This window comes from Chaetodon auriga, chromosome 16 (assembly GCF_051107435.1).
Source record: "Chaetodon auriga isolate fChaAug3 chromosome 16, fChaAug3.hap1, whole genome shotgun sequence".
NCBI classification, from domain to species: domain Eukaryota; kingdom Metazoa; phylum Chordata; class Actinopteri; order Chaetodontiformes; family Chaetodontidae; genus Chaetodon; species Chaetodon auriga.
This window is the reverse complement of record NC_135089.1, coordinates 23,271,418-23,287,226: the sequence shown is the minus strand read 5'-3', so window position 1 is coordinate 23,287,226 and position 15,809 is coordinate 23,271,418. Positions and strand designations below refer to the sequence as shown.

Below are 15,809 nucleotides of genomic sequence, written 5' to 3'. Positions count from 1 at the left end.
ACCACTGACCTTATGTTCAGTGGCTCTGAGCCACAGCCACCCAGAAGCTGGGTGGAAATGACAGAATTCAACAAAACTTCCACAATATCCATCCAAAAAAGCAATCAGGCGATTACGTAATAATTGCGACCAGCTTAAGTATTGCCTCATTGTACCCATTGTTAATGTGGCCTTATTTAGATATGTATATCAGTCCACTATTGCTTTGTTAAGCTTTGGTCACTCTTGGGGAAAAACTCAGAACGATGCCTTTGGTGGGTCTGTAAAGCATGTAATTTGGCAAAGAAGTGCAGCTTCAGTCCCTCTGAGAGCACCATAGGCAGCACCCTTCTCAGGAAAGACACAGAAATGGGGCACAGCTAACTTATCCATTGTTGAGAAATATGATGTGATGTACAGACATATGACCCTCTCCCCCCTCCTCAGGACCCAGTGCTGTTTTCAGGCTCTCTGAGGATGAACCTGGATCCTTTTGACTGTTACTCTGATGAGGAAGTATGGAGGTCTCTGGAGTATTCCCATCTCAAGACGTTTGTGTCTGGCCTGCCCAATAAACTCAGCCATGAGTGCAGTGAAGGAGGAGAGAACCTCAGGTATATATATATGTACATATATATAAATATATATATATGCTTTATATATAGCCATGTAAACTACCAAAAATGTAATTTGCCTCAGCTGCAGACAGAACCAGGCTTTTGCTTGTAACAGGCTGAAGTACAGTAGCTTCATAGCTTTTTGTACTTATATGCTTATTCTGAAAGGGGTGTGAAAGGGGCGTGAAAGGGGCATCCTCGAAAGTTAGTATAGCACATAGTTAATATCTCCATCACACAAGGTGAGTAATACTTGACCTGCTCTGTAGCATTCTCTAGAATACCACACCCCAGTGCACTGTGCAGGCTTCCATCAACATGTAAACATAGTTAGACAGTTGGTTGCTTCATATGTCTGAGAAAGTTTACTCACCACAAAGAGGAGCAGGGGGCTATCTAACCTGACCCTTAAATGGGTCCATCCATTAGCTCAGTGGTCGTCCGCCAATCAGGAGGTTGGTGGTTTATTCCCAAGGAAGTATCCTTGGGCAAGATACTGAACCCCAAAATTGCCCCCGATGCTGTGCCATCGGTGTGTGAATTCATATGTATGTCGCTTTGGATAAAAGTGTCTGCCAAATGACTAATTGCAATTGTAATTAAAAAAAAAAAGCCCAGTGAGGGTCTGGACCTGAACCCCAAGCATATCCTTGGGAAGAAGTGTCACTCTCTTTGCTGATTTGATGCCTTCAGCTTGTTTTAGTACATCTCTGTGTTTTCCCTCCAGTGTGGGTCAGCGGCAGCTGCTGTGCCTGGCCAGAGCTCTGCTGAGGAAAACCAAGATCCTGGTTCTAGATGAGGCCACAGCAGCTGTGGACATGGAGACAGACAACCTGATCCAGTCCACTATCCGCTCTCAGTTTGAGGACTGCACCGTGTTGACAATAGCTCATCGCCTTAACACCATCATGGACTACACCAGGTATTATACACTAAACACTAGCAGTTATTGTGAAATGCTTTAATATATTAATTAATTAATTATTATTTTAATTAATATATTAAATCTGTATCTTTGTGTCTGTGTGACTCTGTGTGTGTATGTCTGTTTGTCTGTCTGTGTGTCTGTGTGTCTGTGTGTCTGTGTGTGTCTGTGTGACTGTGTGTGTGTGTGTCTGTGTGTGTCTGTGTCTGTGTCTGTGTGTGTACCTGGTTATCTGCTTATGAAGCCCACAGTGGTCATGTTGATGATGATTCTTTTGGTATCTTAGTATCTTGGCAATGAGATGTCATTATCTCCAGTTATTTATATTTTGGAGTTCTGATGATGATGAATGGATTCTAATAATGATGACAAACTAATGGTCGGTGTGTGAATACCTGTAAACAGTAGTGTTCATAATCAGGTATATGAGGCAGATTTGGTTTTGTTTTGCTTTAGTTCTAACAAGTGTGGATGTAGTTTTTGAAAATGTATATGAAGCAGCTGTAGCACTGGTACTTCTTTGTCAGACTTTCATCTCTATTCTGGCCCCTCTAGAGTCCTAGTGTTGGACAGAGGAGAGATGACAGAGTTTGATTCTCCCTCCAATCTCATCGCTCAAAGAGGAGCCTTTTACAAGATGGCCAAGGATGCCGGACTGGTCTGAAAACAGAAGGGGCCTCGCTTTGTCCAGCACCTTCCTCCTTTTCCTCCCTGCTCCTCTGGCTCCCTGCTGTGGAGTTAAAGAGTCAGAGGGATATCAAGTAGGGGAATTTTAAGATTTACAGTGTTTGACTATTTAAGCAACAGTGTTGATTAGAATAAAGGGTTTGGTTTGACCTACTCCATCACCCACCTCTGTCCTCATTTAACAATACAGTTCTATGCTGCCTGTCCCAAAGATCCCAATTTCTTCCTGTAAGCCCCGATCTTGTCTATGTACCCACTGCATCTTCCTGCCCTTTTCACATTCTGTCACTGCCATTTCTGCCATGGAAGAGGGGGTTAGAAGTTCTAACACTGGATGTACCGTATATGTATTTTATTTTGACAGAGCATTGTACTTCTGCTTGAGCAAGGAAGGGGAATTGTACTTCTATACAGACACAATTTCATGTAGTCACGCCTGGTTGTGCTAACCAGTGCTGAGGTCAGTAGAGGACAAAAGCAGAAAATCATATAGTGCCAGATATTACCATCAAATATACCTGTTGTTTGAAATGCAGATTTTAAACATCAGCTGTGTTTAAGGTTGGAATGTGGGACAGTGCTTACAGACAATGAAATGTGGTTATGTGTCTTTCCATTGTCCTGACAAACAGAGTAGTAAAGATTAAGCAAGAAATACCTTTCCCACTCACAAATACTTTGTCGTAATTCCATACTGAAGACAACCACTCAAAGCGCTTTTTACACAGTATCCAGTATGGCCTATTTGCATATTTTCTTATGCTAAGAAAAATATAAAAAACCACCAAACTTATCTGTGAAAGGCGCAGCCAAATGGACTCAAATTAGAATTGCTTAGAATTAGTAAGCGGTGCAGAGCTGGGACACATGCTTTAACCTTGTAGGTAGCAAAGCTGTCTGATGCATTGTAATGCACTTGGTTTCTTTTGCTAAATGTAAGATGATTAGTAGTGATTCTTATGAGAGGAGAGTGTTCCGACTTTCAGTTCTACTTTCAGAGCGTCCTCAGGACGTGGTGGAGGTGTTACCAGCAACAGCAGGTATGCCAGCTGAGTGGTCAGAAACATCAGTTACGCTGGTGATGTCACAGACCCAGACAATGATGATTTGTAACATTGAACATCAAAACATGTCACAACACATACAAATCATAGCAAAGCTACAAACGCACAAACTTCTAGAATCTGTTGGATAGATTCGCTTGACTGTTACTTTACATCCAGCACTGATTATTTATTGTATGTTTGTGTTCTTTTGCCTTTAAATGGGTGTGTTCGTGCAAGCTGTTGATTTGGTTAGAGGTTCTACTCATGTAATACAGGCTTTGGAGTGGAAGTATTTTGATTATACAAAAACATCATGCTGTTGTTACAAAAGTTTCAACGAAGTGATTTTGAGTCTAAAAGGAAACTTAGACTTTCAGAGGAAAGTCAGTTCTATTCAGAAATGCTCTCTTGTGGGATTGTTAACCTGTGCATTCAAGACTATGTTTAGTGTTTTTCTTCTTTGTTTTTTGTTCAACTGGAGTAGATTTTTTACAGAAGATATGGGCCAAATGAAATTTAAAAAAGTTAAGAGTTGAAAATCATTAGAAAAGCGAAAATTAATTCAATTGATAAAAGTTAGAATAAAAGAAATGTCTGAATGTCACAATTGAAGTTGCATTTTGAAGATCTTTGTAGGAAAAACATGAGAACCTTTCCTCAAAATTCAAATTAAACTCCAGTAACTCAAACATTTGCATTTCATGTAACCCTCATCTTCTTGTAGAAAGTTCAATCTTCTTGTCAGTGTGCACAGATAGTGACAGGTTGTGTGTGTGATTTCATTGCAATCTTTTTTCTCAGGGAATAGAACAGTAACACTCCTAGTTTCCCTGTGTCACTGCTGGTCAGACTGGCTGGTTAGTGTGAAGTTAGTGGATGGTAGGACCTCTTACCAAGTCATCACTGGATCCACATAATTAGCATCTGTATGCTGATGTGTATGTCATTATGGAAAGTTTTGGGCCAAATAAAGGCTCCGTTGAAAAGCTCATCATAGCTTCTGCCTGTGCTCCTCAGCAACATGTCTTGGCTTAAAAGTTCTGCTTTTGGTGACCTTGTGTTTTAGCACATGATTTAAAGCATCCTGAGATTGAAAACTTGTCTGACATATTTATGATTACAAAGCAAATATTTGATGTTTTATATATGCACTACTTGGTTTGTGGAATAAGTTTTGAGATAAACCAAATGTTTAAAAACAATCTTGTGTTTTGTGAACGTTTTTAGTATATTCAATTGAAATTGAATTTTAAAAACTGAAAATGTTGTTGTTGATGATGGCAAATATAGTATTTGCTTAACTCGATACAAGGAGTACTTAGTATTGCAAAATTCCGTCTGTAATCATTTTATTTTTAGATGGTGCTGCACATCTTCCACATGTTAAAATTCTATTAGTATATTATTAGACCATCATTAAAAGACAGCATTTTTAATGATCATTGTATTTTTACATTTTTAGTTTGTTTATGCATAACTTAAATACACATTTAATCAATGTTAATTCAATTCAATTCAATTCAATTCAATATTCCTTTATTAGTCCCGCGAGTATATATACAAAACAGTGAGAATTTTAAATAAAAATGAGAAAGAAATTGTGTAGAATTGTAAGAAATTGTGAACAGTACTTACAAAGCTCATAATAGCTTTTTTGTATAGATGTATTAAAAGATTAGAATGTATCATTCTAAAGTCTATAATTATTCAGGTAGAACATTCAAGGCTGCATATCCTCTGTCAGTAATTTAATAAACCCAATTTGAATGCAAATAGATCTTCAAATGATTTAAGTGTTTTAAATCTAATTAGGTCCTACAAGAAATCCAGAAAACACATGCTTGTTAAGTGAATTTTAATTATGTGTTTCTAATATTTAGCAGTATATTGTCCATGTCGATTTTGTAATGTTCTGTCATTAGCTCGAATTGAAGGAAGACTGAATTAACTTAACTTTGCAGAGGAAGCAAAGAAGACGGAAGAAGACGGCTGCGCACAGAACTATGTTTCCCATCATCCTTTGTCGTCCGGTTTTAGGGGAAGGAAGATGGCGGCGATTGATGGAATGGGGCTGCTGTTGCGGTTTTAAAAAGGCAAAAAGCAGTTGATGTGGTATTTGAACCGTTGATTTAATGTCATAAAAAGAGGCACCAGTAAAGTCAAAACGGAGCCTTTGATCTGAGACTGCAGATCACCGGACAAAAGGTAATATTAGCGTACAGCTAACTTACTCTTGCTGCCCTTAGCTAGCTTGCTACTGTAAGCTAAATTAGCTAGCTAGCCAGTTGAATACCTGCTGCCGACACATCTTTATAGAGGGTATAATTTAGCTATGTCTTTTAAACCAAGGGTAATCTGTGAACAATGACCAAATAATATTACAAACGCTATAGTTAACGAATACGTTACTTTCAAAAATGTTCAGGTAGACCGCCAACGGCGTGACATTAACCCTAAGCGTCAACATAGGCTAGGAGTGACCACAGATCAGGAGAGTCTGAAACACGAAAACAAAACGTGTGCAATTTTCCATCAACAAGAGTCGAAAACACTAAGCCAGTTAACAGCGCACAATAAAACTGGCAAATCAACATCAGTAAAGCAGTGGGCTGTAACGTAGTTACCGTGGTAATAATGCTACACACAGCTCTGCATCAATAGATAAGATTACTCTTCATACACAGACAGACGTCTTTGAGTAAATCGAAATCTTGAAACTAGTTTGACTTTTGCTGAATCTGAGGAAAGCTCTTATTTAAGTTCCTCTGCTATTTATTTGATTCCAAAAGCTCTTACTAAACTCTTGACTATTAAAATGCGTAATTTCTCTTGCACTCCTCAGCAGATGTCCCTGCTTCTACTCATGCATGTTGTGACAAAAGATATCTTAGTTGCTAGTGTTTCTGTAAACTGTATGCATGATATGATTGCCATAAATTAGATTTAATACACAGCATACTGGTGAGCATGAATCACCCATTGCCTTCATGAGTTAGTAAACATTCTCAGACATACAGTCTGTACTTTTTCTCTTCATCCAAAAACTGATGCTGACTCAAACATTCTCTGCTTTTGGTAATTTATTGATTTTGTATTGTTTTTGTTCAAATTCCCCTTTCTTGTAAGTGAACCCTCACTTGGCAAACTAAGACCAAATGTAGTTCTGGACTATAGCCTGATATTTCTAAATGACCTCAAACATATCTTTGGCTTTCTCTCCTGACCTTTTTTTACTTACTGGCTGATGTAAACAGTGTGTTCAGTAAATCTGTGTTAAGCTAAAGTCAGTGGATAACATTGGTCATGCCAATACTTTGGTTGGGCTGTAATATAGACAAACAGGGTCTCACTCATAATCTTAAAAAAACACTGCAAATCTCAGGCCTCTATTCTCCCCATTATCACCCACTTCAGACTAAAAGAAATATTATTAACTTGGATGAAGAGGAAGGGTGCAGAAATGAGATTTGGTGCAATCTCAGAACAGACCAATAGGGTCCTGGCATGGACATCCATAAGATGCTGTGAATGTGGGTAACATATTTTACAGGTAGTTAGGTGCTCTTTGAAACAGAGCAAATACTTTGTTGCTAATTTAAATTGTAATTTATTCAAATTAACCATCTTATATACATCTCACACTCTTATGGGGTCTGCAAATGATACCATAGGCTACTTTTGCCCCTGTGGTCTAAACATTTTCACATTTTTCATTTTAAGATAAAGACTGTTTGTGTCCTCTCCTTTCTACTAGGTTTGTCCCTGGATTCCATTTTCCTGGTGTGGCTTTGCCCATTGTAAGAACCTCCAGGTCTGACTTCTGCATCAGTTTTCTTGGCCCATGGACTTGACTCCAGCGTCAGCCTTCAAAAGGAGGCCTACTGCCTTCTCTTCCCCAAGCGGAGCTAGAGAGATTGCCAGGAGCCCTCCTCCCTGCTCACCCTCCTTGTCTCTGTCATCCCCTTCATCTGATCCATCTTCACCATTGTCGACATCCTCCTCTGTCTGTGCCAACTCGTCAGTTTATCAGAACCATGTAAAAGGTCAGACCCAGGGGACAGATGTGGCCAGGGTGTCCTCCACTTCTGCCTCTCTAGCAGCACAGTCTCTCTCCACACCTATACTCAACACCACCTTGTCAGATTCCTTCCCTCACACTTCAGTGCAGCCAAGTGTTCATTGTGAGGAAGAGGGCAGGAAAAGGGAGATGTATGATCCTTTCCATCCAACTGAGGGAGTCAAGGGGGAGGAGGGGGAAGATGAGAAATATGACCCGTTTGACCCCACTGGTTCTCCAGCATCAGATGCTGATGACAGGAGTGGTAAAGTGAAGGGGATGAAGAGAGACGCTGAGCGAGGAGATGAGGAGAAAGAGGAAGAACGACCAGATTCCACTGACACCTTGAATGATCTGTCAAGCACCTGTCTGGCCACCCAGTTCCCTCTGAGGAGGAGAGTGGACTGTGGCACCACTAAAGATCAGAGGGATAGTGCTGACTCTGATCACTCTGAGTTAGAGGAGGGGGAGATAGTTGGGGCTGCTGACAGAGATGGAAGCAACAAGAGACAAGTTGGAGAAATCCCCCCCCTTAATTCTCCTAGTGTGTCTTTCTTTGGTTCAAAGCCAGAGCGCATCCTCCGAGTGCTGGACGGTGATGGCTTTGTGTCTGTGCATACAGAGGGCAACTGGGAGGTGGACAGGGAGCCTGAGGATGAGCCTGTTGTAGGAGTGGAGGATCTGAGAAGGAAGCTGGTCAGCAAGCGGAAGGAGAGATATCTCTCCTTTCCTGCTTCTTCCCCCCTCTCTCCTCAGCCTCTGCATCCTCCCTCCCATGCTCCTGCTGCTATACCCTCTTCCCCTCTGACACCTCCTGTAGAGCAAGGTAGTAAGAACCGCAAGTCCTCCAAGAGTTCAAAGGACCGCGACCGACAGAAAAGCAAGGATAGAAAGGCAGGGGAGAAGGAAGAGAGAAGGAAAAAAAGAAGGAAGGACAAAGAGGGATGTCAGGAGAGGACTAAAGAAAAGGAGCGAGTGCACAAGGAGATTAAGGGAACAAGGAGTAGCAGAAGCAGTAGCCAGAAGATGAAGAAAAGATATCACAGCAGCCCAGAGGCCTCACGATCCTGCAACGTTTCAGGAAGGGGGGGAACTAGACACTCCTTTTCAAGCCTGTCTGAAGAAAGACACAGAGAGAGGGAAAGAGATAGAGATGGAGACAGGGACAGAATTAGAGATCGAGATAGGGAAAGAGACAGAGGAAGAGAGAGGGACAGGGATAGAGAGACAGAGCAAAATCGTACTGGTAGCCGTAGAAGAGATGAAAGAGATCGAGATTCTAGCTCTCAAAAGAAGGAGAGGGAAAGGAAGGGAAGACAACATTCAAGCAGCAGAGAGCGCGGCATTTCAAAGAGGTCCAAAAGAAGCAGGGAAAAGAGAGAGGGTGATAGAGACAGGCAACGTGAGAGGGAACGACGGCGAGATGGTCGTCCTGTTGTCCCACCATCTATCCAAGACCTCAGTGGGCCTGACCTCTTTGCCATCAAGCGAACCATCACTGTCACCACTACCACAACCACCACCACCGTACCAGGCTCCCCAAGAATCGCCCCTACCTCTCCCTGTCGGCCCATACAGGAATCTGACAAGCCCCACAAGAGAAAGAAGAAGAGAAAATGGCACTCTGCTGGAGAAGTGGAGGATCGAGAAAGTTGTCACAGCCAATCACAGTCGCTATCACCACCAAGGTATCACAGCTACGAGTCAGACCACTATTCAGACAAATTGGAGATTGATGTGTTGTCTTTAGATGGTGAAGCTTTGGACTCAGACTATCCATCTTTGGAAGATACACCCCCTGCTGCACTGCCTCCAGAACCACCTGTCCCCAGCCCCAAAACTAATACTGCCCCCAGGACTGGACGACATCACCCGAAAAAGAAATCTCGCACATTAAAGAGAAGTGGCCAATCTGAATCCTCCTCCTCCTCATCCAATAGAACTAAAAGTAAATGCCTCTCCTCACTGACGGTCACTTCAGGCTCTGCTTCTGTCTCATCTGGGCTCCCCTCAGTAAAGCGAGCCAGGAAGATGGGAAAGGACAAAGACCGGGACAAAGGCAGCAGAAAGGATTTGGGTCGCTCTGGAAAATCCAAGAAAGAGAGCAGTGGCAGTCGGAAAGGCAAGCTGCAGTCCAAAGTCTCTGTGCTGGTGCGAGAGGGCGTTAGCAGCACCACAGGGGCTTCAGTTGGCTCTGGAAAGCTGGGCATGGACCTCCTAGGGCCAGGTGGTACAGGGGGAGGTGCTGGGGGGGGTTCTGTAGTGGGTGGCTCAATTGCGGTAGTTTTCTGCAGGGACAATGAGAGCAGGTCTCCATTCCTCAAACCTTGCTCAGAGCCGCTGTCACTGGGCAGCCGCAGTAAAGATTTAGGTAGTATAGGAAAACGAAGCAGCCTGGCTGCACCACCATCCTCCTTAACCAGTCCTGTAGGACTGAAAACCAAGAAAACAAAACCAAGCTCCATCACATCCACCTCCTCCTCTGCCTCCTCCCCCTCATCATTGCTGGCAACCAAGCGCCGCCGTCGCCTGGCCAAGAAGACAAGAGAAAAAGGTGGAGCTGTAGGATTGGCAGCTGGAGATGGAAGTCAAACAAAAACCACGTCTGAGGGCTGGGGTGGAGCCTCCTTAGATGTTCAGTCAGCCGTTGGAGATGGGACCAAGTCAGTCAGTCCACATACTGGCCAAGCTGGCCCTGCACCCTGCTCTTCCTCCTCTTCCTCCTCCTCCTCCTCCTCCTCCTCATCCTCCACCACTGCGCTCCCACCCTCCTCCACACCACCACACACACCTCCACCCTCTATGGCGCCTTTGCGGGACAACAGAGAATCTTCACCAGACTCTCAGACTGTGGACAGTAGCTGTAAGACTCCAGACCCTTCTTTCCTAGCTGAGGACTGTCCAATTCAGACCAGCCCCACACTCCCGGCATCAAGTCCGTCCAGCCTGTCCACCCCCCAGGGAGCTGGCCTCAGCATCACCTTGTCTACATCCAATGCAAAGCCCCCTCCTCCAGATGATGCACCAAAGTCTCTGGCCTCACCTCCTTGCTCATCCTCTTCGGCAGGCTGTGGTCTCACTTCCCTCTCTCTGCCTCTGTCTTCATCAGACCCCTCCTCCTCCTCTGTTTCCTCCTCATCTGCCAGTAAGCCTCCTCCTCCTCCCCCTCCAGCAGCGCCCACCCTCCCCTGGAGTCTGCAGACTGGTGTGGACTGTACAACTGGAGGAGTCCTAGCATGTGAGTTCCCTCCATAATTGTGGAGAAGTCTACCATGCTATTACAAAACATTCACATCCTGAAGGGGCATACAAAGAACTATATTTTAAAGTTTAAATATACCTTATTTTACAGGCTTCTACTAGTTTAGTTAATTAAACATCTTGTTACCTTTAAAATGTGTTTAAGTTATTTACTTTATCAGTCTATGGTAACATGCTGCGCACTTTCCAGATAATATTCACTTTGAACTGCAACTGCATACAACTGTAGCTTAATTTTGGATACAGAAAAAGGAGACATAATGGTTTCCCTAATTAGAACACGTTTAAAGTGTCAGCAAGTTGTTATTTCATAGCCTGTCGTAAAATGAATGGAAACCTTTGATGCGACAACATGTTCTGGAAAATGGAAATCATACTGATACTGGCATGATCCTTTATAATTAATATTCTATGGTCATATTGGGAAAAAAAAGCACATGTTGGTTTTTGTATTTGTTCGTTCACGTTCCCACAGCTTAGTAAGACACTTTTTTTTGATTTTGTAAATCAAACAGTTACTTTATTATAATATCATCTGATGCCTGACAGCAGTCTGTCGTGTTCATTCTTCTTCACCCAGAGGACGGTATTACAAGTATTGCATGTCATCCCAGGGGCCTTCATCCATAATGCATAGAACTGGCCCCATAATGTTTTCTCCTTTCTTTGTTAGATAGAGGCTGTATGTGTGATGTGTTTTGGGTCAAGATTTCCATGATCATGGGCCATGTCTCTCGCCTGCATCCAGGCACTGTCTCACTCCCTCTTCCTTTCCTAGCAGTTAGGCAGTTAGCATTAGTTGTGTGTTGTTGCCTGTATAGTTACTGTGGCTACTTTTTTTTTTTGTTTTTTAGGTCTGATCTAGTGCGAAACGCTCTAAAACTGTTGTAAATTTTGGTAACTAGTAGATATGTTATCCTGGCAATTTGCTCAATATCAATATCAGTACCCAAACTCTGACTGACTTCCAGTGTCCCTGATGACCATTCTCTCCATCTGCATTAAAAACTGTTGTTCTCACCTGAGAACTAGAACAGTTAATGTTCCCAAATTTTGATTAAAATACTCATTGAAAAATCATTAATTCATAAACTCTGAAGAGTATGTCAAAATTACATGTTGCATTGTCCTGTATTTTAGATTTATGTGTAACCGTATAAGATGTACATGTTCTATTCCAGAAATAATTGTCCCTATCATTTCTCCTGTTAGTGACTGCTCTACTCTTCAAAATGGAGGAGGCCAATATCGCCAGTAGAGCGAAAGCACAAGAGTTCATTCAAGCAACCAGCCAGGTGAGAGGGTGATGCTGACTGTCTCTCTGTTTGAAAGATGACTCAGTAATTGCTGTGCTGTGCAGCTGATGCTATTTTTAAAAGTCAATTTCTATTTTGATTTTGTGTGAATTATGTATTTTTTATTTCATTTTCACTAGTTTCTTAATATCCAGAATGAATACACATAAATGCTTGTGTATGAATAGGCCTGTCGGCCTGAGCCGTGCGTTCGCATTAAATGACCTCATTCTTTTCATTTTGACGCCCATTTTAAGAGACTAGAGTAGCCACACAGCCTGTGTGAGAAGTGTGTCTGCAGCAGCACATCATCTAGAGATGAGGAGTCTTTTTTTTTCCCATGTGACACATGTGGTTCTCAGCAAAAATAGACTGTGAAAATAAACTTGATCGTTCTATTGACATCATACCAGCCTTTCATTACAGTTTCAATGTCTAGATCTGTAGAATATGTTACAGATGTGAAAAAATATCAGGTGAACAGCAGTATTTCTTTTGTGGTGTGCTCTCTATCTTTCTGTCTCTGGACTGTCTGTTTGGACACCATACATGTGCGTGCTGTGGCAATTCAGTGAGGTTGCCATCATGTAGGTAGAGGTAAGCAGTGTGTCCTGGGCCAGAGGCAAAGCCTAATCCGTATATGACACACGTTGCTCATGTGGGCTGCTGTAACCTGTTGACATGGCCACCGAAATGATAAGCATAGGTTCCATAAAGCACATGTGCCGCTCACACAGACAGTGTGTCCCAGGCATTGTGCTGCAGTCAGACCAAAATCTGCAAGGTGACATTTACTTGTGTGGCCTGGATAAGTGTAAACATACACTGAACTGTGAGAGCTAGCATGACCTGTGGGCCAGCAGCAGTCAAAAAAGTAAATTACTCATCACATCATTTTATCAAACATTTCACTTTCATTAGCCTCTTTCATCGTCTTTGAACTCACTGCAGCCAAGCACCATCTCTTCCTCTCTGCTATTTGTATTACTTTGTTGTGCAGTAATAAAACAAGAAATATTTTTTCTTTTATGAGAGCTCAAACCCACCCAGTGACTGAGCATGGGAGGGTCTCAAGATTTTGTATGTTAAAGTTTAGTGAGATTTAAGGAGATGGGAAGCCAGTGTGTCTCACCCTGTTGTATAGAGATGAATGGGGAGCAAAGTCTGGTCTGACTGTGGCATTTCTTTGTCTCATGTCTCTCATGCAGATCCTCTCACAGGCTAACCAGAGCCAGCCCCAGCAACATGCTCCTCCCTCCTCAGCTGCCTCCTGCTCCTCACAGATCCCTCCCCCTCCTGCTCTCCCTCCACCTCCTGGTCTGAGCCCAGCCAAGTTTATCCTTCACAGTTCCCTCCCATTGGTTGGCTGCACCAAAACTCCACCCTCTCTCCTGCACCCCTCTTTAGGTGGTGGATGTGCACAGACCCCACCCTCCATGATGCCAGTGGTGCTTTCAGGAGTGAGTGGAAGCTCTGGTGACACTGGATGGGACAATGAGAGCAAAGACCCTGATAAGGTAAAGTTGAAGTTTATGAACAGATCTGGACATTTTCAACTCTCCTTCATGTAATATATCCCACTGACTGCTGCATGGCTGCTTATCGGTGTCTACCCAGCAGCCCAATCCTTTTGAACTCAACCATCTCAACCAAAACAATTTCAGTCTACAGTGCTATCTTATTAATTACTGCGAGGGTAAGGGGAAAATATTCATACAGTTTTAAAACATATATTCGTTACAAAAGCTGTAACTAAGGAACTGTTTTCATATTCAGGTATTCAGTATGGGACAAATAAAGTAGACCTAAAACATGGAATAACAACACAGGTTATCAGCACAGTGGGCGAGCTCTGTACTATTCCTTCACCCTTGTTTTTCTATGGTCCGAGGCTCTCAGCTCCAGCCGTGAACATTGACCACTTCTGTACCAGAATGTTGATTATGTGTTGACCTTAAACATACTTAAATTGATTTTGAAGAACTCTATTTTTGATGTGTTGTAAAAATGTTTCCCTCTATCCTTCATAGTGTAAACATAAACATTATTTCTGCCTAAAGTTATTATTTAGCTTGTACACCGTAAAGTATCCAGTAATATTTGAGTAATAACATAATGACTCACGTGGTAAATTGCTCATACTGTAACAATTACAACAGGTACAGTAAATGGAGGAAGTGTTGATCTTGCATTCTCAGCTGAACAGGGCAAATTAGAAATTAAAGGGATGTTTCCATATAAGTCTGTTTTAAGCAAGGCCAGGTTGTCTCTACAGTTGAGGTAAAAAATTGTACAGTATTGTGTCTGTGGTGTATCTGTGTTTAATTTTGTGTAGCACTTGTGTTTGCAAAGCATTATACAGATAGAAGTATTATTTTGTTGTTATTATTTAACATGTCTGTTACTCGAATTGTCCAGTACCTGAAGAAACTGCACACACAGGAGCGGGCAGTGGAGGAGGTGAAGCTTGCCATCAAACCTTACTATCAGCGCAAAGACATCAACAAGGATGAATACAAAGACATCCTCAGGAAAGCTGTGCATAAGGTCAGCTTTAGCACACACATCTGTCACAGTGATAGGAAAATACTATTTAAATCAGTATGTATACATCAGTGTACATCTTACTTAATGTGGTTCACAATAGTTTTGTGTTATTATATCAGTTATGCTTAAAATCAAGTTAGTCTGGTCAGTAAACCAGCAGTACTATCTATTACTTATGTGAAACCCCATGAATAACATGTCATTAATGTCCTTGTATTGAAACACGCTGTTTAATCACACTGTGTCATTGTCTCAGATCTGCCACAGCCGCACTGGGGAAATCAACCCTGTCAAAGTCAGCAACCTTGTAAAACTGTACGTCCAGCGCTACAAATACTTCCGGAAACATGGACGCAAAATGGATGAGGAAGAGAGGGATGACAGGGAGCCAGGAGCCCTGCATTCCTCTGCATGATAAGAGACTTTTTAAAGATGTTCCTCTACACCGCATTCTGCTCCAGATCTGGGCCATGCACTAATCGTTTTTGTCTATTTTCGTTGTTTTCATTGCCCCCCCCCCCCCCCGTCTATGCTTTTATGTGATCTTATGGAAGTCTCTTTCTTTATCTCTGTGATCTTAATGTAAATATGTCTCATATAGAAAATGTATCCTGTAAACAATGTTCAGGAAGTGGGTGCTATAATACACGCCTGTGTGATCTAATACAGTACAGTACACCAACCCCTGCAATAAGTACTACCTTTGTGAAGCTTATAGTTTTTGTGGACTGTGTCCGTTAGACACTTCACAATGGTGGTACGAATTGCAGAGCTATTTTTTTCAATAGTATTGAATTAGGTGTTCATTCTGATTTGTCTACCCCATCCCTCTGTGTATCATAATCCAAGCTAATGGGAGATGTTGCAAACACCAAAATATGTTGTACAATACTGTAAGGACACTACAGAACATTTCCCCTCCCTCCTGCTGTCTCTGTGTCTTTACAGACAGCATGCAAGCTGGAGCGGTCAGTGAGTTGGCCAGTGGAATGATGATGTTTCAAATACACTGACGCTTGACCTCTGAGTTCTTTGATTCTACTGTCTGTGTTTTGTGTGCATGTGATGGGGTTGAGAAAGTTGCTAAATATCTTAATAAAATGACTAGACCAACAACATATAAATGTTGCATGAAAACCTGTACATAACAGAATGGATTTATTTATTCAGTCTGTTTTTTGTATTTGCATTACAAGTCCTCCAGTGCTTACTGCATAAAACTTGTAATCATCACTGGTATAGAAAGCTTTGGTCTATGTTGCTGAGACTAAACATAAAGCAGCATAGTTACACATAGACTAATTATCAGAAGTAATCCAAAAAGATTTACAAATGCTGCAATAATTTCAATAGAATTCATTTCATAAAATAATATTGGGTTGTGTCTGAAACCTC

The 15,809-nt window shown here is 42.1% G+C and overlaps 2 protein-coding genes across 4 annotated transcripts in view; both read left to right on the top strand.

The window, feature by feature from the left end:
• The window catches only part of abcc1 (ATP binding cassette subfamily C member 1 (ABCC1 blood group)), a 50,737-nt gene extending 46,043 nt beyond the window's left edge, over nucleotides 1–4,694 (top strand). For both annotated transcript variants that reach the window (XR_013078308.1, XM_076751983.1), the window contains exons 29-31: nucleotides 427–593; nucleotides 1,324–1,518; nucleotides 2,077–4,694. Coding sequence is in view for 1 of the 2 variants with exons in the window: in XM_076751983.1 (XP_076608098.1) it covers nucleotides 427–593; nucleotides 1,324–1,518; nucleotides 2,077–2,185 (471 nt within the window). In the remaining variant the exon portion in view is untranslated. The remainder of the gene's footprint in view (nucleotides 1–426; nucleotides 594–1,323; nucleotides 1,519–2,076) is intronic.
• A 582-nt stretch (nucleotides 4,695–5,276) lies between these two features.
• Nucleotides 5,277–15,554, top strand: scaf1 (SR-related CTD-associated factor 1). Of its 2 annotated transcripts, XM_076752601.1 has the most exons (7): nucleotides 5,277–5,459; nucleotides 7,009–10,549; nucleotides 11,785–11,867; nucleotides 13,076–13,184; nucleotides 13,275–13,384; nucleotides 14,286–14,414; nucleotides 14,671–15,554. In XM_076752601.1, the coding sequence occupies exons 2-7, from the start codon at nucleotides 7,096–7,098 to the stop codon at nucleotides 14,827–14,829; spliced, it is 4,044 nt and encodes a 1,347-aa protein (XP_076608716.1). In that variant the 5' UTR covers nucleotides 5,277–5,459; nucleotides 7,009–7,095; the 3' UTR covers nucleotides 14,830–15,554. The 2 variants fall into 2 exon arrangements, with proteins under 2 accessions (XP_076608716.1, XP_076608715.1); XM_076752600.1 differs by having other exon boundaries at nucleotides 13,076–13,384.
• The last annotated feature ends 255 nt before the right edge of the window (nucleotides 15,555–15,809 follow it).